This window comes from Salmo trutta, chromosome 18 (assembly GCF_901001165.1).
Source record: "Salmo trutta chromosome 18, fSalTru1.1, whole genome shotgun sequence".
Classification (NCBI taxonomy): Eukaryota; Metazoa; Chordata; class Actinopteri; order Salmoniformes; family Salmonidae; genus Salmo; species Salmo trutta.
The window spans coordinates 51073347-51095941 of record NC_042974.1 but is presented as its reverse complement, the minus strand read 5'-3'; the positions used below and the strand labels follow the sequence as shown (position 1 = coordinate 51095941).

Here is a 22595-nt window from a genome sequence, read left to right as displayed (position 1 = left end):
ATGAGGACCGCCACAGGAAAGAAAGCCCCAGAGTTACCTCTGCTGCAGAGGATATGCTCATTAGAGCTACCAGCCTCAGAAATAGCGGCCCCAATAAAAGCTTCAGAGTTTAAGTAACAGACACATCTCAACATCAACTGTTCAGAGGAGACTGCATGAATCAGGCCTTCATGGTTAAATTTCTGCAAAGAAACTTGCTTGGGCCAAGAAACATCCGCCGTGTCTTTGTGAGACACAGAGTAGGTGAACAGATGTTCCCACCGTGAAGCATGGAGGAGGAGGTGTGTGGGTGCTTTGCTGGTGACACTGTCTGTGATTTATTTAGAATTCAAGGCACACTTAACCAGCATGGCTACCACAGCATTCGGCAGCGATACGCCATCCCATCCTTTTTGTGCTTAGTGGGATTCCTCATTTGTTTTTCAACAGGACAATGACCCAACACACCTCCAGGCTGTGTAAGGGCTATTTGACCAAGAAGGAGAGTGATGGAGTGCTGCATCAGATGACCTGGCCTCCACAATCACCCAACCTCAACCCAATTGAGATCAAATCAAATTTTATTTGTCACATGTGCCGAATACAACAGATGTAGTAGACCTTACAGTGAAATGCTTACTTACAAGCCCTTAACCAACAATGCTGTTTTAAGAAAATACCTAAAACAAGAAATAAAACAAACAAATAATTACATAACAGTAAGATAACAATAGGGAGGCTATATACAGGAGGTACTGGTACAGATGGTTTGGGATGAGTGTTCAACATATGTGGGAACTCCTTCAAGACTGTTGGAAAAGCATTCCAGGTGAAGCTGGTTGAGAGAATGCCAAGAGTGTGCAAAGCTGTCATCAAGGCAAAGGGTGGCTACTTTGAAGAATCTAAAATCTAAAATATATTTTGATTTGTTTAACAGTTTTTTTTACGACCTGATTCCATATGTATTATTTCATAGTTGTGATGTCTTCACTATTATTCTATTAGAAAATAGTAAAAATAAAGAAACATCCTTGTCTAGGTGTAGGTGTGACAACTTTTGACTGGTACTGTATAATCATCCACATAATAAACAACACATTTTTGTTTAAACAAATAAAACACAGAACATGTGACAAAATCACCTGGAGAGCTTTACACTAAAAACAACATAAATTAAACAAAATAAAGGTTTTCACAAAATGAGGAGAAAAAGGTTCAGGTTTGTCTATCAAACAGCACGTGTTTTTGTAGGGTGGTGTACGTGTTGGGAAAGGTGTGCAAGGGGTACATGGGGTAGTTCAAAGTTCAGAGGTCATTCTTCTATAGTTAATAATCCCAAAACAAATCATTACATTACATTCCCCTCTGAGTTACACATACTCCATCGGCATCGTACATTCTCCCCTCTGTCTCCTTTACAGTTCAGAATCTACCACCACTTTGGAGCAAATCAAGTCCTCCATTTTGGATCAAATCCTCCATTCACCACCACATACAGCACGTCCAGTTTCTTAGCTAACAAGGATAATCCCATTCAGACCAGGTAGTTGTGGGAGGACAGAACACTGCTGAGTACAGTAGGGCTGCTTGGAGACAGAGCGCTGCATGCAAAACCACGGCCAGAGATTTCTGGTTCATGGACTGGAGTACACTGACCCCTGACTGGTTGGTTGTTAGAGGCAAGGGGAGGCATCTCAAAATATGAACTAATGACACAAAACACAAGAAAGCCATTATGACACATTGAGGGGGGGAGTGGTCTAACTCTAGCAGTCTCCTTCTTGGACTGTGGATTGGTTAAATCTTCTTCTTCAAGACTTCCCTGTTAGAATTAGCAACTGAGATAAACGCTCCTCCTCTTCAGTCCAGAAAGAAGAGAAGTGTAGGATGGTTGAGTGAGGACACAGCCTCAGGGTGGATGAGGGACATGGGAGTTGGTTAATCAGGTGAGGAGATGCAGTAAGGAAGGTCTACTGCGCAATCATGAGGTTGCCTAAAATGAATAAAATATCAGTATGTGCTGTTATAGCACTGAGGTCGAAATTGGACATGCGTGTGTGTGTGGTCAGCGGCGTGGTGTGGGAGGTATGTGTTTGGGACTCTGACTGTCCATAGTTTCCGCCTCCTGCTCCTCCAGGTTGATATTACTGGTGGAGGCGTGGTGGGAGAGGGGCTCCAACACTGGCCTATAGCCTCCCAGATACATCAGACCTGAGAGAGAGAGAGACAGAGAGACAGAGAGAGAGACACAGAGAGACAGAGACAGACAGAGAAAGAGCGAGAAAGAAAAGGGGAAAAGAGAGAGAAAAATAAAGGATGTAAGATAAAAACAACATGCAAGGCCCTTGTGTTGAGGACTGTGCTCGCCGGCCTATCTCCACCTAGTGGGCGATAATGGTAGTCTAAAGTCTGTGGCTGGCCAGTCTAACATGCTGACCAGACCGCTTGCGCGTGTGCGTCCGCGTACGCCATCGCGTGCATGTTAATTTTGTCCACCCACACCAGACGTGATCAAGACATGCAGGTTGAAATATCAAAACGAACTCTGAACTATATTAATTTGGGGACATGTCAAAAAAGCCTTAAACATTTATGTCAATTTAGCTAACTAGCTTGCTGTTGCTAGCTAATTTGTCCTGTGATAGAAAACATTGGGTTGTTATTTTACCTGTAAAGCACAAGGTCCTCTATTCCGTGATTTAATCCACAGATAAAAGGGTAAACCGAGTTTGTTTCTAGTAATCTCTACTCCTTAGGTTTCTTCTTCTTCTTTGGACTTTATATGGCGGTTGGCAACCAACTTTAAGGTGCATTTCCACAACCAAATTGAATGGAGTGTGGACCTCAGTTCATCTTTCAATCACCCACGTGGGTATATGCTCCTAAAAACCAATGAGGAGATAGGAGAGGCGGGACTTGCAGCGCATCAAGCGTCACAAATAGAACCATGGTCTATTTTAGCGCCTGGCTAAGCAGACGCTAGTTGACGTGCGCGAGCAGTGTGGATGCAATGATTGAATAACATGTACAGTGGCAAGAAAAAGTATGTGTACCCTTTGGAAATACCTGGATTTCTTTAGAAATTGGTCATGAAGATCAGATCACATTTTAGAGGTCACAACAATAGACAAACACAGCCTGCTTAAACTAATAACACAAACAATTGTCACGTCCTGACCAGTATAAGGGTTATTTGTTATTGTAGTTTGGTCAGGACGTGGCAGAGGGTATTTGTTTTATGTGGTTCGGGGTGGTGGTTTTGTAGAAGGGTATTTGATTTATGTATTCCGGGGTTTTTGGGCACTGTTCTTGTTAATGTATTTCTATGTTTAGTCTAGTTAGTTGTATTTCTATGTTTAGGTTAATGGGGGGTTGGACTCTCAATTGGAGGCAGGTGCTTTCTCGTTGCCTCTGATTGAGAGTCCTATATATGGGTATGTGTTTGGTTTAGTGTTCGTGGGAGATTGTCTCTTGTTTTGCGTGTGAGCATGATAAGACTGTTTTGTTGATCGTTCGTTCTTCTTTTGTTATTTTGGCGTTTTCTGGGTTAAAATAAAATACAAGATGAGCATCCACATTCCTGCTGCGTTTTGGTCCTCCATTCCAGACGACAACCGTTACAACAATTATACGTTTTCATGTCTTTATTGAACACACCGTGTAAACATTCACAGTGCAGGGTGGAAAAAGTATGTGAACCCTTGGATTCAATAATAAGACTCCTTTGGCAGCAATAACATCAACCAAATGTGTTCTGTAGTTGCGGATCAGACCTGCACAACGGTCAGGACGAATTTTGTACCATTCCCCTTTACAAAACTGTTTCAGTTCAGCAATATTCTTGGGATGTCTGGTGTGGACTGCTCTCTTGAGGTCATGCCACAGCATATCAATCGGGTTGAGGTCAGGACTCTGATTGGGCCACTCCAGAAGGCGTATTTTCTTCTGAAGCCATTCTGTTGTTGATTTACTTCTGTGTTTTGGGTCGTTGTCCTGTTGCATCACACAACATCTGTTGAGCTTCAATTGGCGGTCAGATAGCCTAACATTCTCCTGCAAAATGTCTTGATAAATTGGGAATACATTTTTCCGTCGATGATAGCAAGCTGTCCAGGCCCTGAGGCAGCAAAGCAGCCCCAAACCCTGACGCTCCCTCCACCATACTTTACAGTAGGGATGAGGTTTTGATGTTGGTGTACTGTGCCTTTTTTCCTCCACACATAGTGTTGTGTGTTCCTTTCAAACAACTCAACTGTAGTTTCATCTGTCCACAGAATATTTTGCCAGTAGCGCTGGAACATCAGGTGCACTTTTGCAAACTTCAGACGTGCAACAATGTTTTTTGGATAGCAGTTGCTTCTTCCGTGGTGTCCTCCTATGAACACCATTCTTGTTTAGTGTTTTACGTATCATAGACTCTTCAACAGAGATGTTAGCGTGTTAGCGTTACCGTGGACTGATGAACATCAAGGCTTTTAGAGATACTTTTGTAAACCTTTCCAGCTTTATGCAAGTCAACAATTCTTAATCTTAGGTCTTCTGAGATCTCTTGTGTTCGAGGCATGGTTCACATCAGGCAATGCTTCTTGTGAATAGCAAACTCAAAGTGTGAGTGTTTTTTACAGGGCAAGGCAGCTCTAACCAACATCTCCAATCTCGTCTCATTGATTGGACTCCAGGTTAGCTGACTCCTGACTCCAATTAGCTTATGGAGAAGTAATTAGCCTAGGGGTTCACATAGTGTTTCCAACCTACACAGTGAATGTTTAAATGATGTATTCAATATAGACAAGAAAAATACGATAATTTCTGTGTTATTAGTTAAGCACACTGTTTGTCTATTGTTGTGACTTATATGAAGATCAGATCAAATTTGATGACCAATTTATGCAGAAATCCAGGTAATTCCAAAGGGTTCACATACTTTTTCTTGCCACTGTATGTGCACATTAATTTTGCAACGCACGTGACGTGATCGGTGTGGTCATCATGTAACTGGTCATAAAGATGGGGGGTTAAAGTGAGGCCTGCTGGGCTGGATGCACATTCAATAAGGGGCCAATCCCAACTTCAGAAATGTGCACAAAACACTTTTACTAGACGTGTTTCTCAAGTTGGATTTGTCCCTGAAAAACAGGAGAGCTGCGGTAGCTACATGCAGGGTTTTGTACCAGCCCAACACTGACTGCACCTGATTGAACTAATCAAGGTCTTCTTGAGGATTAGTCAAAATGAGTGATTGAGTGCTGGGCTGAAACTAATATAAACTCTGCACACCATTTGGCTCTCCAGGACCAAGGTGATAGGTCACTGCTCTACATCATGCAGCTACTAGTGGTTAATAACAGGTAGTGCAGTTTTCAGGGAGTCAAATAAAATAAAATATAATTTTATTGGTCACATACACATGGTTAGCAGGTGTTAATGCAAGTGTAGCGAAATGCGTGTGCTTCTAGTTCCGACAGTGCAGTAATATCTAACAAGTAATCTAACAAATTCACAACGACTACCTTATACACACAATGTAAGGGGATGGAATAACAATATGTACATATAAATATATGGATGCACGATGGCTGTGCAGCATAGGCAAGATGCAGTAGATGGTATAGAATACAGTATATACATATGAGATGAGTAATGTAGGATATGTAAACATTATTAAAGTGGCATTATTTAAAGTGACTAGTGATACCTTTATTAAAACCATTTATTAAAGTGGCCAGTGATTTGAGTCAGTATGTTGGCAGCAGCCTCTCTATGTTAGTGATGGCTGTTTAACAGTCTGATGGCCTTGAGATAGAAGCTGTTTTTCAGTCTCTCGGTCCCAGCTTTGATGCACCTGTACTAACCTTACCTTCTGGATCATAGTGGGATGAACAGGCAGTGGCTCGGGTGGTTGATGTCCTTGATGATCTTTTTGTCCTTCCTGTGACATCGGGTGCTGTAAGTGTCCTGGAGGGCAGGTAGTTTGCCCCCGGTAATGCGTTGTGCAGACTGCACTACCCTCTGGAGAGCCTTGCGTTGGAGGGCGGTGCAGTTGCCGTACCAGTCGGTGATACAGCCCGACAGGATGCTCTCGAATGTGCATCTGTAAAAGTTTGTGAGGGTTTTAGGTGACAAGCCACATTTCTTCAGCCTCCTGAGGTTGAAGAGGCGCTGTTGATGTGTGCGCCGAGGAACTTAAAACGTTCTACCTTCTCCACTACTTTCCAGTCGATGTGGATAGGGGGGTGCCCCCTCTGCTGTTTCCTGAAGTCCACGATCATCTCCTTTGCTTTGTTGACCTTAAGTGAGAGGTTATTTGCCTGACACCACACTCCAAGGGCCCTCACCTCCTCCCTGTAGGCTGTCTCGTCGTTGTTGGTAACCAGGCCTACCACTGTAGTGTTGTCTGCAAACTTGATGATTGAGTTGGAGCTGTGCATGACCATGCAGTCATGGGTGAACAGGGAGTACAGGAAAGGGCTGAGAACGCACCCTTGTGGGGACCCAGTGTTGAGGATCAGCAGGATGGAGATGTTGTTTTCTACCTTCACACCTGGGGGCGGCCCGTCAAAAAGTCCAGGACCCAGTTGCACAGGGCGGGGTCGAGACCCAGGGTCTCAAGCTTAATGATGAGTTTGGAGGGTACTATGGTGTTGAATGCTGAGCTGTAATCGATGAACAGCATTCCTACATAGGTATTCCTCTTGTCCAGGTGGGATAGGGCAGTGTGATGACGATTGCATCGTCTGTGGACCTATTTGGGTGGTATGAAAATTGGAGTGGGTCTAGGGTGACAGGTAGGGTGGAGGTAATATGATCCTTGAATAGTCTCTCAAAGCACTTCATGATGACAGGAGTGAGTGCTATGGGGCGATAGTCATTTAGTTCAGTTACCTTAGCTTTCTTGGGAACAGGAACAATGGTGGCCATCTTGAAGCATGTGGGGACAGCAGACTGGGATAGGGATTAATTGAATATGTCCGTAAACACACCAGCCAGCTGGTCTGCGCATGCTCTGAGGACACGGCAAGTGATGCCATCTGGGCCGGCAGCCTTGCGAGGGTTAACACGTTTAAATGTTTTACTCACATCAGAGAATGAGAGCCCACAGTCTTTGGTAGCGGGCCAAGTCGGTGGCACTGTATTGTCCTCAAAGCGTGCAAATAAGTTGTTTAATTTGTCTGGGAGCAAGACGTCAATGTCCGTGACGGGGCTGGTTTTCTTTTTGTAATCCGTGATTGTCTGTAGACCCTGCCACATACATCTCGTGTTTGAGCCGTTGAATTGCGACTCTACTTTGTCCCTATACTGACACTTTGCTTGTTTGATTGCCTTGCCGGAGGGAATAACTACACTGTTTGTATTCAGTCATGTTTCCAGTCTCCTTGCCATGATTAAATGTGGTGCTTCACGCTTTCAGTTTTGCAGAAAGCGCGAAGTTTAGTGAACAATCTCTAACCTATCAGCTAGCCACAGCTATAGCCATACCTATTCCTCAATGTGCACAGGGCACGAGTCCACATCTGTCCATCCGAAAGAGAGAGAGAGAGGAGGGGCATCGAAGAGGAGATATTAAATGATGGATAAAGGACAGAAACAAAGAGAGAGAATAGAACACATTTACAGCACAGAGAATTCATCTGACAACAACCACAAAGAGTAGGGGGAGCGAGGTCAGGGGGCAGTGGGGGGCAATATGTTGGGAGTTACAGGAATGGGAGGAGCTAAGGCTTCGCAATTATTATATATATTTTTTTAATGCAGAATCCTTAAAGATTGACTTCCTTTTAAGACATATTTTTGAGAGTTAACGACGTGGTACCTGATCTCTTCATTGAAAGAACAGACATCCACTAAAATAAGGAATGCTCTCAAGTAGCCAGACCTCTAAATCTCTGCGTTCGCTCTGCGGCCTGAGCTTTTGAATAAAAAGGCCGGAAAACAGGGACTAGTCGTTTGAGAGTTGGTGGCAACAGAAACAGTACCCATGTTAGAGTGCTACAGACTTAGAGAAACAAAGCTAAAGGGCAGTTTTTACACCTGTTTTTGGATACTAGTTGTTCTTGCCAAAACCAGCACCTGGATCTTGACACACTGCACTGGGTTTTCTCTTGCTCTTTTGCATAGAGAAACAAAGCCTTTCACTCCCCTTCCCTCACGGTAACCTGCTTCAGTCAGCAGAGGGAGGACATCTAGCAAGCGAGGGAGAAGCAAAGGAGAGGGAGAGATTGAGGGATGAGTCGCAGACGATAAGCAAAGCGGCTCGGAGCTGGCAGACACTGAACATGAACTTGGAACTCTGGGATGGAGCAGAGAGAACAACCACACCCACGCTCTCACACACACATGCTCTCACATACATGCTCTCACACACAAATGTAGACACACACACTTTCTCACACACACAGGAGCTTTTTGCTGGGAGGAGAGGAGGAAGAGAGTGCATAACTACCCACTACTGAGAAAAACAACAAGAACAAACAACAACCACGACAGTGAAGGATGGGGGGATGATGAGAAGAAAGAAGCCTCCTGTTCTAACTGCTGAGAAAGATGCACTGTCTTGTGTTTAGTATGGATGGATCACCAATTACAGCCTCATTTATTTTGGGTCAATATTTTCTTCCTTCAATGTCACTGAATCTATTTCCTGAGCCATTTGAGATGAAACAACTCTAGTAGACCGACATTTTATGGGGTATATAATCCAATTTTCTCCCCTCTTCACTTTCTCCATTTATAGTAATTAAAATCTCAGCTAGAAACATAGGAACCTCAGTTTTGACAAACTCTGTCTCACTCTCGCTCCACCCTCTCCATTGTCTCTCTACCCTGACTTCTGTTCCACTGTTTCTCCTCTCCATGATCCCTCGCTCCCTTATTTCCTTTCACTGACATGCCCCTCTCTCCCCCGCCCCATGCCCAGTCTCAGCTTTGATTGGTCCATGTTCAGTAGGTTGCCACTCACCGGCGAATCGGCTGTCGGGAACCTGCTCATTGTCCAGCCCCCCCATACAGGGTGTGTCGCAGAGGGCGTGATTGTTATTGGCCAACTCTGGACACCTGCTCCGCCCACCTGCAAGCGGGGGCAAAGGTCAAACAACAGTAGCCAGGCACAGCAGGGGGGAGGGAGAGGGGGGTGTAGATGGGGGTCAGTAGCTTTTAGATGACTATGCTAGTGTGTGTGTGTGTGTGTGTGTGTGTGTGTGTGTGTGTGTGTGTGTGTGTGTGTGTGTGTGTGTGTGTGTGTGTGTGTGTGTGTGTGTGTGTGTGTGTGTAAAAGAGGGCATGGGTGAAATCATGTGATGATGGTTAGCATGTGGCTCAGGCTCAGAGGATGCACACGGAGAAGCAGTGACACACGCGTGCAAATGTACATCACATGAACATATATAGAGACAGGATTCCTTTGGTTTCCTTATTAACTAATTGATTCATTGTTTGTTTATTGTTCACCACTCCACACATGCACATATCCACTACAACTGGACTGGAGAAAAATGCATATTAAGAAGATGCATGGTGACTAAGATTATGTCACAAACAAACACACACAAAAGACACACAAACATGCAGACATAGTATTTAAACACACATTCATAAGTAACACACACACACACACACACACTGACACACACATTCACACACACACACACACACACACAAACTCTGAGGTCACACGCATGCACATTCACACACACTCAAACTCTGGGCACACTGAGAGGCAGGGTTAGAGATTCAAGACCAATTCATCTGACTTTTGAATGGTGGAATAGAGGAGGGAAGCAGAGGAGAAGGAAAGGTGGGGAGGATATGACTCCAAACATATACACACAAAGAGAGAGAGGGAGAGACACAGATATACACACACACACACACACACACACACACACACACACAAATATACTGTACACACAATTGCATATCAGGGTGTGGAATCTAAGCAGTGCATGCAGAGCACAGCAGGCAAACATACACAAGCATTGGCAAACCAACGACACACACACACACACACACACACACACACACACACACACACACACACACACACACACACACACACACAGAGAGAGCAAACTGAACCAAATGCACATGTGCAAACGGATGATTAGTGATGGTTTCACCGATGGTCAGTGTTGTAACACTTTTTTTGGATAGTCCATATGTAGATGTTCTACAAACTATCGACTCACTATGTACTCACCCTAGTCCTAGTCCTAGTCCTAACCCTAACCCTAACCCTAGCCTTAGCAAGCAGTTGCTTATCAACAGGTAGTTTGTTGATAGTATGACCATTGTTCGAGCATCTACAGACGGAAAGTCCGGACTAGCCAAATAAAGTGTGACCAGTATTTTAGCCCACATTATCATTTACAGTGGAGAGAATCTAGCATGGCACCCCTTAAAACACCCTGCCATCTCACTAATAATGAGCTTTATATGGTACAGTTTACAGGATAGGGTGCTGTAACAAGTTAGTCAGTCACTAAAAGGCCATGTTAGAAAGGACAAAAGTGGAAATATTGTAAGAATTGATGAGCGAGTAAACCCCAAGGCATGTTTTACTTAAATACTTATAGTAATTTGAATTCAAAGTCAATGAAACGTAATTACTACTTAAAATGTATATGTGGTACTGACTCAAAACTAAATGAGAAGTCACATCAAGTTATAATAATAAATGAACTTTTTTCCCAGCATGCTCTACTGTAGGTAGATTTTTTGGAATTGTTTTTAATATCTGTGTTTTTGCATGTACATTTTGTGATGACAGCACATTGGGGTTTACAGTGCAGTGTACAGGTGATATTTGTTCCCCAATGTAGGGCTTAGGCAAGGAGTTAGTTAGGGTGAGGCTTTAAATTAGGATTAGTGGGTAACATTGTATTAGTGCTTAGACTGCCACGTACTTCTGTCTTTTCCAGCATGGCCAGATAGTGAGGAGGGTAAAGCTGAGAGAGGGGTCAGAGGTGAGAGGTATAGGCGAGAGGTCCTATTTACCCTGCTTGTGGGAAGGGGAGGGGCAGTGTTCCTCTGTGACATCATTTCCCTGTGAGAAGGAGAGAGACAGATTCATTTTGTATTGTATATTTGATATGTTTTTTTTCATCTATAGCCATTCCTTTAGTTTAGGTACTATACGGTATATGTACCTCTGAATCCTGCTCTTCTGACACAGCGAGTGAGAAGTTATGTTCTTTTGGCTCTATGAGTAGTTCCTTCACTATGAGGAAACACTAAAACAGTACAGAAATACACTAACAAATAATAAGGAACAGCATGTCAGAAAGCTCAATGTGAAGGAAGAACCCATAGAATCAAATCACTTCTGGGAAAATTGGAACATAAACAACAACAACATAAAGAGCTACCTATCCAAAATGGAGATGTATGGATAAAACACTTCTCCAACCTTTTTGGCCATATAACAAAGAACCAAGAACAGAAATGTATACATGATCATTTACAAAACTTAGAATCAGTTATTAAAAAGTACTACCAGAACCCATTGGATTCTCCAATTACATTGGATAAGCTACAGGACTAAATACAAACCTTCCAACCCAAAAAGGCCTGTATATTGATGGTATACTGAACTAAATGATAAAATATACAGACCATGAATTCAAATGTGCTATTGTTAAACTCTTCAACATTATCCTCAGCTCTGGCATCTTCACAATATTTGGAACCAATCCACAAAAGTGGAGACAAATTTGACCCCAATGATTACCCTGAAATCTGCGTCAACAGCAAAATCTTCTACAGTATCATCAATAGCAGTGAAAATAATGTCCCGAGACAATGTCAAATTGGCTTCTTACCAAAATACAGTACGACAGACCACGTATACACCCTGAACATCCTTACAAACAAACAAAACAAAAGCACATTTTTCTCATTTTGTTTATTTAAAATGAGTTTTGACTCAATTTGGCATGAGAGTCTGCTGTACAAATTGATGGAAACTGGCGTTGGAGAAGAAAATTATGACATTATAAAATCAATGTACACAAACAACAAGTGTGCGTTAAAATTGGCAATAAACACACAGATTTCTTTCCTCAGGGCCGTGAGGTGAGACAGGGATGCAGCTTGAGCCCACCCTCTTCAACATTTATATCAATGAATTGGCTAGGGCACTAGAACAGTGTGCAGCACCCGGCCTCACCCTACTAGAATCTAAAGTCAAATGTCTACTGTTTGCTGATGATCTGGTGCTTCGGTCCCCAACCAAGGAGGGCGTACAGCAGCACCTACAGTCCTGTGAAAAAGTATATTTGAGATTCTTCAAAGTAGCCACCCTTTGCCTTGATGACAGCTTTGCACACTCTTGGCATTCTCTCAACCAGCTTCATGAGGTAGTCACCTGGAATGCATTTCAATTAACAGGTGTGCCTTGTTAAACGTTAATTTGTGGAATTTCTTTCCTTCTTAATGCATTTCAGCCAATCAGTTGTGTTGTGACAAGGTAGGGATGGTATACAGAAGATAGCCCTATTTGGTAAAAGACCAAGTCCATATTATGTCAAGAACAGCTGAAATAAGCAAATAGAAACGACAATCCATTGTTACTTTAAGACATGAAGGTCAGTCAATGCTGAAAATGTCAAGACCTTTGAAAGTGCAGTCGCAAAAACCATCAAGCGCAATGATGAAACTGACTCTCATGAGGACCGCCACAGGAAAGGAAGATCCAGAGTTACCGCTGCTGCAGAGGATACATTTATTAGAGTTAACTGCACCTCAAATTGCAGCCCAAATAAGAAGAGACTTACTTCGACCAAGAAACACGAGCAATGGACATTAGACCGGTGGAAATCTGTTGTTTGGTCTGATGAGTCCAAATTTGAGATTTTTGGTTCCAACCGCCATGTCTTCGTCAGTCGCAGAGTAGGAGAACGGATGATCTCTGCATGTGTGGTTCCCACCGTGAAGCATGAAGGAGGAGGTGTGGGGGTGCTTTGCTTCTGACACTGTGATTTATTTAGAATACAAGGCACACTTAACCAGCATGGCTACCACGGCATTCTGCAACAATACGCCATCCCATCTGGTTTGCGCTTAGTGGGACTAACATTTGTTTTTCAACAAGACAATGACTCAACACACCTCCAGACTGTGTAAGGACTATTTGACCAAAAAGGAGAGTGATGGAGTGCTGCAACAGATGGCCTGGCCTCCACAATCACACGACCTCAACCCATTTGAGATGGTTTGGGATGAGTTGGACTGCAGAGTGAAGGAAAAGCAGCCAACAAGTGCCCAGCATATGTGAGAACTCCTTCAAGACTGTTGGAAAAGCATTCCAGGTGAAGCTGGTTGAGAGAATGCCAAGAGTGTGCAAAGCTGTCATCAAGGCAAAGGTTGGCTACTTTGAAGAATCTAAAATCTAAAATCTATTTTGATTTGTTTAACACCTTTTTGGTTTCTACATGATTCCATATCTGTTAATTCATAGTGTTGATGTCTTCACTATTATTCTACAATGTAGAAAATAGTAAAAATAAAGAAAAACCCTTGAATGAGTAGGTACTGTATATGCTTATTTGGATGAGATGTGTCCCATTATGTCTGGCGAAAACCAAACATTTCACCCCACAGTAAGAACCTCAACGGGCAAGCATGGTGGTGGTAATTGGTTTGGGAATGCCTTGCTAAGTCAGGACCTGGACGACTTGCCTCAATAAAAGGAACCATTCTACATGAAAATGGATAAAAAGCAACACATTTGAAGTTTTGGAATGACCTAGTCAAAGTCCAGATCTAATCCCAATAGAGATGTTGTGGCAGGACTTGAAACGAGCAGTACACCCTTGAATACCCACAAATGTCGCTGTGTTAATGCAGTTCTGCATGCAAGAGTGGGCCAAAATTCCTCCACAGCGATGTGAGAGACTGATCAACAACTACAGGAAGCATTTGGTTGCAGTCATTGCAGCTAAAGATGGCACAACCAGTTATTGAGTGTAAGGGGGCAATTACTTTAAATAAATCAAATAAGTATCCTATTTTTGTTTGTTAATTGTAAACTCAGGTTCCCTGTATTTAATATTAGGTTTTGGTTGAAGATCTGCTAACATTCAGTATCAAAAATATGCAAAACTAGAGAAAATTAGAAAGGAGTCAAATACTTTTTCACGGCACTGTAGATCTTCTGCACAGATTCTGTCAGACTTGGGTCTTGACAGTGAATCTCAGTAAGACAAAAATAATGGTGCCCCAAAAAAGGTCCAGGTGCCAGGACAACAAATACAAATTCTATCTAGACACGGTTGCCCTAGCTCACACAAAGAATTATACCTACCTCATCCTAGACATCAATAACACAGGTAACTTCCACAATGTTGTGAATGATCTAAGAGACAAGGCAAGAAGGGCCCTCTATGACATCAAAATGAACATAAAACTAGACATCCCAATTAGAATCTGTCCCAAAAATACTTCAGTCAGTTATAGAATCCATTGCACTTTATGGTTGTGAGGTCTGGGGTCCACTCGCCAACCAAAAAATCACAAAATGGGACAAACACCCAATTGGCACTCTGCATGCAGAATTCTGCAGAAATATACTTTATATACAATGCAAAACCCCAAACAATACATGCAGAGCAGAATTAGGACTATAGTTATCAAAATCTGGAAAAGAGCTGTTAAATTCTACAACCACCTAAAAGGAAGCGATGCCTCCACATTCCACATCAAAGCCCTCATCTACCTAGAGAAGTCCCCTGGTTCTGGGGCTCTATTCAACACACAAACAGAACCAACAGAGCCCCAGGCCAGTAACACAATTAGACCCAACCAGATTATGAGAAAGCAAAAAAATTACTACTTGACACACTGGAAAGAATCAACCAAAAAAACTGAGCAAATTAGAATGCTATCTGGCCCTAAACAGAGAGTACACAGTACACACTGAGACTGACCCAAATGTAAGAAAATTCTTGACTATGTACAGACCCAGTGAGCAGAGCCTTGCTATTGAGAGGTCGCCGTAGTCAGACCTGGCTCCGAAGTGCCAACTGTCCACAAAAGGAAACTGACCTGCACTTCCTAATCTCCTGCCAAATGTATGACCACATTACCACAGATCACACAGACCCACAAATAATTATTTGAAAACAAATCCAACAATGATAAACTGCCACATCTGTTAGGCGAAATACCCCAATGTGCCATCACAGCAGCAAGATTTGCGGCCCGTTGCCATGACAAAAGGGCAACCAGTGGAGCACAAACATTCTAAATACCACCTATATTTATCTGTTTATTTATCTCCCCCACTATTCCTACTACAACTATTTGCACATTGCTAAAACACTGTACATGGCTGATAATATAACACTTGAAATGTCTTTATCTTTTTGAAACCTTTTTGAGTGCAATGTTTACTGTAAATTTCTAATTGTTTTTTATTTATGTTTAAATGCGTTTCTTCTCACTTTTGTGTATTGTTTATTTCACTTGCTTTGGCGATGTAAACATACGGTGCATTCGAAAAGTATTCAGACCCCTTGACTTTTTCCACATTTTGTAACGTTACAGCCTTATTCTAAAATTGATTAATGAATTTTTTCCCTCATCAATCTACACATATCCCATAATGACAAAGAAAAACAGGTTTATAGATTTGTTTGAAAATGTATTTAAAAAAACCTGGAATTTCACATTTACATAAGTATTCAGACTCTTTACTCAGTACTTTGTTGAAGCACCTTTAGCAGCGATTATAGCCTTGAGTCTTCTTGGGTATGACGCTACAAGCTTGGCACACCTGTATTTGGGGAGTTTCTCCCATTCTTCTCCACAGATCCTCTCAAGCTCTGTCAGGTTGGATAGGGAGCGTTGCTGCACAGCTATTTTCAGGTCTCTCCAGAGATGTTCGATCGGGTTCAAGTCCGGGCTCTGGCTGGGCCACTCAAGGACATTCAGAGACTTGTCCCGAAGCCATTCATGCGTTGTATTGGCTGTGTGCTTAGGGTTGTTGTTCTGTTTGAAGGTGAATCTTCACCCCAGTCTGAGGTCCTGAGAGCTCTGGAGCAGGTTTTCATCAAGGATCTCTCTGTACTTTGCACCATTCAGCTTTGCCTCAATCACGCCTAGTCTCCCAGTCCCTGACGCTGAAAAACATCCCCACAGCATGATGCTGCCACCACCATGCTTCACTGTAGGGATGGTGCCAGGTTTCCTCCAGACGTGACACTTGGCATTCAGGCCAAAGTGTTCAATCTTAGTTTCATCAGACCAGAGAATCTTGTTTTTCATGGTCCGAGAGTTTTTAGGTGCCTTTTTGCAAATTCCAAGCGGTCTGTAATGTGCCTTTTAATGAGGAGTGGCTTCCGTCTGGCCACTCTACCATAAAGGCCTGATTGGTGGAGTGCGGTAGAGATGGTTGTCTTTCTGGAAGGTTCTCCCATCTCCACAGAGGAAATCTGGAGCTCTGTCAGAGTGACCATTGGGTTTTTGGTCCCCTCCCTGACCAAGGTCCTTCTCCCCCGATTGTTCAGTTTGGCCAGGCAGCCAGCTCTAGGAAGAGTCTCGGTGGTTCCAAACTTCTTCCATTTAAGAATGATGGAGGCCACTGTGTTCTTGGGGACCTTCAATGCTGCAGAAATGTTATGGTACCCTTCCGTAGATCTGTGCCTCGACACAATCCTGTCTCGGAGCTCTACGGACAATTCGTTCAACCTTATGGTTTCGTTTTTGCCCAGACATACACTGTCAACTGTGGAACCTTATATAGACAGGAGTGTGCCTTTCCAAATCATGTCCAATCAATTGAATTTAACACAGGTCAAGTTGTCAATCAAGTTGTAGAAACATCTCAAGGATGAGCAATGGAAACAGGAAGCATCTGAGCTCAATTTCAAGTCTCATAACAAAGGGTTGGAATACTAATGTAATTAAGGTTTTTCTGTTTTTTATTTTTAATACATTTGTAAAAATGTCTAAAAACCTGTTTTCACTTTGTCATTATAGGCTATTGTGTGTCGATTGCTGAGGAAAAACATTTATTTAATAATTTTTAGAATAAGGCTGTAACGTAACAAAATGTAGTAAAAGTCAAGGGGTCTGAATATTTCCAAAGGCACTGTATGTTTCCAATGCCAATACATCCCCATTGAACTGAATTGAGAGAGTGAGAGACAGAGAGAAAGAGAGGGGGGTATTCTCTATATCACAACAAGCCATTTTTCTAGGAGTACCCCACTCTCTCCTCTCTCATCCCCCTGTTCCCCCTCATGTTTCTCACCTCCCCGTCCTGCTGTGAGGGTCCCCGGCTCTCCATGGGTGCGTCCTGGATCTTCTCCCCCTCTATGTCTCCCCCCTCTACCTCTCCCTCCGGTCCGGCCAGATAGGAACCAGACATGGAGGACAGGGTGTCAGTGCTGATCTGAGAGTGCTGGCTGTGGGAGAAAGCTATGGACATGACTGACTGGGCCAGGCTACTGTTCACTGGGTCTGTGTGGGAGAGAGAGAGAGAGAGAGGAGGAGACAATTAACAGTGTTTTATAATTTGACACATTGGACACATTTTCCACTGCCCTCTGCCCACCCCCTGACAGCCCCAGCAGGACTACCTTCAGGGGAGGTGATGGTGGAGGAGAAAGGTGTCCCAGTACAGGAGGACTGGTCTATGGCTCCAGACGAGGATAGAGTCAGGTTCTCACTCTCTGAAGTTACACCACTCTGGAACAGAGAGTAAGGTCAAACATACACCGGACACAGACAAACACGCATACACAAACTGTGTCAGAATGTCAGTGTACCTCAAGTTGTTGTTTCCGGCGGCAGGCCTGAACCTCTGATTCACTGTGTTGTGACTTCTTTCCCTCCTCCCCTGGCAGCACCGAAGAATTCTGGGAGAGAGACCTGACACATCCCACAATGCAACAGTCAGAATCATAAACACCACAGCAAACACTCTAACAACTCTCCCTTTATCCGGACATAAAAACACTACATGAATAGTAGCAGGTGTCCATCTGTGGACATCTCATTCCAAAATCATGGGCATTAATATGGAGTTGCTCTCCCTTTGCTGCTTTAACAGCCTCCACTCTTCTGGGAAGGCTTTCCACTAGATGTTGGAACATTGCTGCGGGGACTTGCTTCCATTCAGCCACGAGCATTAGTGAGGTCGGGCACTGATGTTGGGCGATTACGCCTGGCTTGCAGTCGGCGTTCCAATTCATACCAAAGTTGGTCGATGGGGATGAGATCAGGGCTCTGTGCAGGCCAGTCAAGTTATTCCACACCGATCTCGACAAACCATTTCTGTATTGACCTTGCTTTGTGCATGGGAGCATTGTCATGCTGAAACAGGAAAGGGCCTTCCCCAAACTGTTGCCACAAAGTTGGAAGTTGTATGTTGTAGTGTTAAGATTTCCCTTCACTGGAGCTAAAGAGCCTAGCTCCAACCATGAAAAACAGCCCCAGACCATTATTCCACCTCCACCAAACCTTACAGTTGGCACTATGCATTCGGGCAGGTAGCGTTCTCCTGACATCAGCCAAACACAGATTTGTCCGTTGGACTGCCAGATGGTGAAGCGTGATTCATCACTCCAGAGAAGGCGTCCAATGGCGGCAAGCTTTACAACCACTCCAGCCGACGCTTGTCATTGCGCCTGGTGATCTTAGGCTTGTGTGCGGCTGTTCAGCCTTGGAAACCCATTTCATGAAGCTCCCGACGAACAGTTATTGTGCTGACGTTGCTTCCAGAGGCAGTTTGGAACTCGGTAGTGAGTGTTGCAACTGAGGACAGAGAATTTTTTTTCAGCACTCTGCGGTCACATTCTGTGAGCTTGTGTGGTCTACCACTTCGTGTGGCCTACCACTTCATGGCTGAGCCATTGTTGCTCATAGACATTTCCACTTCACAATAACAGCACTTATAGTTCACCAGGGCAGCTCTAGCTGGGCAGAAATTTGACGAACTGACTTGTTGAAAAGGTGGCATCCTATGACAGTGCCACGTTGAAAGTCACTGAGCTCTTCAGTGAAGCCATGCTACTGTCAATGTTTGTCTATGGAGATTGCATGGTTGTGTGCTCGATTTTATACACTTGTCATTAATGGGTGTGGCTAAAATAGCCAAATCCAATAATTTGAAGGGGTGTCCACATACATTTCAATATATAGTGTATTTTCTATTAGCTAAACCTTTAAAAGTCATAGGAAATTAATTCCTATTCAAATGTACAGTATGTTTGTATGTGTGTCTGCATCCCAAATGGCACCCTACTCCCCATGTAGTGCACAACTTTTGAACAGACCTCGGGTCAAAACTAGTGCACTTTATATGTCTCCAGGTGTTTGCTCCACTTACTTGGAGCCGCTCTTCTTCAGTTTGAGTCCCTGGCTTGAGTTGGAGTGGTCCAGGGGGGACATGGAGTGTGCCGGGGCGGGGTGGGTCTCACTGCTGTAGGGGGGCAGGGTCCCCGAGATGTGGCCCACAGAGAGGTCCTGCAGAGGGGGGGCAGAGGGAGACACGCTCAGGGGCCCGTTCAGAGCCTCCAGGAGGGACACGACCTCATAACCTGGGGGAATGTGATCCGACACCTGGGGGAGGGTGGGGGGAAAGGAGAGAGAGGAAGGATGGGACAGGGGTAGAGAGAACATAAAAAAGAGATGAGCTGTTATGTTGCTATACGCCAGCGGTCACCAACTGGTCGATCGCGACAAGTCGATCACCAAACGATTAAATTTTTTCGTGTTGCTCTGTTGGCGGGAAGGTGCACTTCATTCAGAAGCCCTGCACACCGCATATGCAAAGTGTTCGCATTTTGAACCATTTCATCTGTCTGAAAAAACAAACTCCACCTACCCGGTGGACCGAGAGATCTGTGGCTAAATCGAGTGAGCCTACTGCCCTGGCCAATCGGATAGCTCAAAACACCATGCCTACAGCTGTATATACAGTTGAAGTTGGAAGTTTACATACACTTAGATTGGAGTGCTAACCATGTCTTGCTCCCAGACAAACTAAACAACTTCTTTGCACGCTTTGAGGACAATACAGTGCCACCGACATGGCCCGCTACCAAAACCTGCAGGCTCTCCTTCACCGCAGCCAACGTGAGAAAAACATTTAAATGTGTTAACCCTCGCAAGGCTGCCGGCCCAGACGGCATCCATAGCCGCATCCTCAGAGCATGCGCAGACCAGCTGGCTGGTGTGTTTACAGACATATTCAATCAATCCCTATCCCAGTCTGCTGTTCCCACATGCTCCAAGAGGGCCACCATTGTTCCTGTTCCCAAGAAAGCTAAGGTAACTGAGCTAAATGACTACCACCCTGTAGCACTCACTTCCGTCATCATGAAGTGCTTTGAGTGACTAGTCAAGGATCATATCACCTCCACCCTACCTGACACCCTAGACCCACTCCAATTTGCTTACCGCCCCAATAGACGATGCAATCGCAATCGCAATCACACTGCACACTGCCCTAACCCATCTGGACAACAGGAATACCTACGTAAGAATGCTGTTCATCGACTACAGCTCAGCATTTAACACCAAACTCGTCATTAAGCTTGAGACCCTGGGTCTCGACCCCGCCCTGTGCAACTGGGTCCTGGGCTTTCTGACAGGACGCCCCCAGGTGGTGAGGGTAGGAAACAACATCTCCACCCCGCTGATCCTCAACACTGGGGCCCCACAAGGGTGCGTTCTCAGCCCTCTCCTGTACTCCCTGTTCACCCATAACTGTGTGGCCATGCACGCCTCCAACTCAATCGTCATGTTTGCAGACAACACTACAGTGGTAGGCTTGATTACCAACAACGATAAGACGGCCTACAGGGAGGAGGTGAGGGCCCTCGGAGTGTGGTGTCAGGAAAATAACCTCTCACTTAACGTCAACAAAACAAAGGAAATGATCGTGGACTTCAGGAAACAGCAGAGGGGGCACCCTACTATCCACATCGACGGGACAGTAGTGGAGAAGGTGGAAAGTTTTAAGTTCTTCGGCGTACACATCACGGACAAACTGAAATGGTCCACCCACAAAGACAGCATGGTGAAGAAAGCGCAACAGCGCCTCTTCAACCTCAGGAGGCGGAAGAAATTTGGCTTGTCACCAAAAACACTCACAAACTTTTACAGATGCACAATCGAGAGCATCCTGTCGGGCTGTATCACCGACTGGTACGGCAACTGCTCCGCCCACAACCGTAAGGATCTCCAGAGGGTAGTGAGGTCTACACAACGCATCACCGGGGGCAAACTACCTGCCCTCCAGGACACCTACACCACCCGATGTCACAGGAAGGCCAAAAAGATCATTAAGGACAACAACCACCCGAGCCACTGCCTGTTCACCCCACTGTCATCCAGAAGGCGAGGTCAGTACAGGTGCATCAAAGCTGGGACCGAGAGACTGAAAAACAGCTTCTATCTCAAGGCCATCTGACTGTTAAACAGCCATCACTAACATTGAGTGGCTGCTGCCAACTTACTGACTCAAATCTCTAGCCACTTTAATAATTACAAATTGGATGTAATAAATGTATCACTAGTCACTTTAAACAATGCCACTTTATATAATGGTTACATACCTTACATTACTCATCCCATATGTATATACTGTACTCTATACCATCTACTGCAACTTGCCTATGCCGTTCGGCCATCGCTCATCCATATATTTATATGTACATATTCTTATTCATTCCTTTACACTCGTGTGTAAAGGGTAGTTGTGAAATTGTTAGATTACTTGTCAGATATTACTGCATGGTCGGAACTAGAAGCAGAAGCATTTCGCTACACTCGCATTAACATCTGCTAACCATGTGTATGTGACCAATAAAATATGATTTGATTTGAGTCATTAAACCTCGTTTTTCAACCACTCCACAAATTTCTTGTTAACAAACTATAGTTTTGGCAAGTCGGTTAGGACTTCTACTTTGTGCATGACACGAGTAATTTTTCCAACAATTGTTTACAGACAGATTATTTCACTTATACTTCACTGTATCACAATTCCAGTGGGTCAGAGGTTTACATACACTAAGTTGACTGTGCCTTTAAACAGCTTGGAAAATTCCAGAAAATTATGTCATGGCTTTAGAAGCTTCTGATAGGCTAATTAACATAATTTTTGTCAATTGGAGGTGTACCTGTGGATGTATTTCAAGGCCTACCTTCAAACTCCGTGCTTCTTTGACATCATAGGAAAATCAAAAGAAATCAACTAAGACCTCAGAAAAAAAATTGTAGACCTCCACAAGTCTGGTTCATCCTTGGGAGCAATATCCAAATGCCTGAAGGTACCACGCAGCCGCCATACCGCTCAGGAAGGAGACACGTTCTGTCTCCTACAGATGAATGTACTTTGGTGCGAAAAGTGCAAATCAATCCCAGAACAACAGCAAAGGACCTTGTGAAGATGCTGGAGGAAACAGGTACAAAAGTATCTATATCCACAGTAAAACGAGTCCTATATCAACATAACCTGAAAGGCCACTCAGCAAGGAAGAAGCCACTGCTCCAAAACCGGCATAAAAAAGCCAAACTACGGTTTGCAACTGCACATGGGACAAAGATTGTACTTTTTGGGGAAATGTCCTCTGGTCTGATGAAACAAAAATAGAACTGTTTGGCCATAATGA

At 44.0% G+C, this 22595-nt stretch overlaps 1 protein-coding gene across 4 annotated transcripts in view; it reads right to left on the bottom strand.

Moving 5' to 3' along the window:
* Positions 1–1112: 1112 nt before the first annotated feature.
* The window catches only part of rnf157 (ring finger protein 157), a 36817-nt gene continuing 15334 nt past the window's right edge, over positions 1113–22595 (bottom strand). The window contains exons 11-19 of one of the 4 annotated variants that reach the window (XM_029698967.1): positions 19304–19536; positions 17742–17844; positions 17553–17661; positions 17225–17433; positions 11121–11204; positions 10969–11017; positions 8936–9043; positions 7456–7490; positions 2124–2190 (exon numbers count right to left, since the gene is read on the bottom strand). In XM_029698967.1, coding sequence (XP_029554827.1) covers positions 7456–7490; positions 8936–9043; positions 10969–11017; positions 11121–11204; positions 17225–17433; positions 17553–17661; positions 17742–17844; positions 19304–19536 — 930 coding nt within the window. In that variant the 3' untranslated portion in view covers positions 2124–2190. Of the gene's footprint in view, positions 2191–7322; positions 7491–8935; positions 9044–10968; positions 11018–11120; positions 11205–17224; positions 17434–17552; positions 17662–17741; positions 17845–19303; positions 19537–22595 lie in introns of those variants that run through there. The other 3 variants (XM_029698963.1, XM_029698966.1, XM_029698965.1) reach the window with 3 other exon arrangements.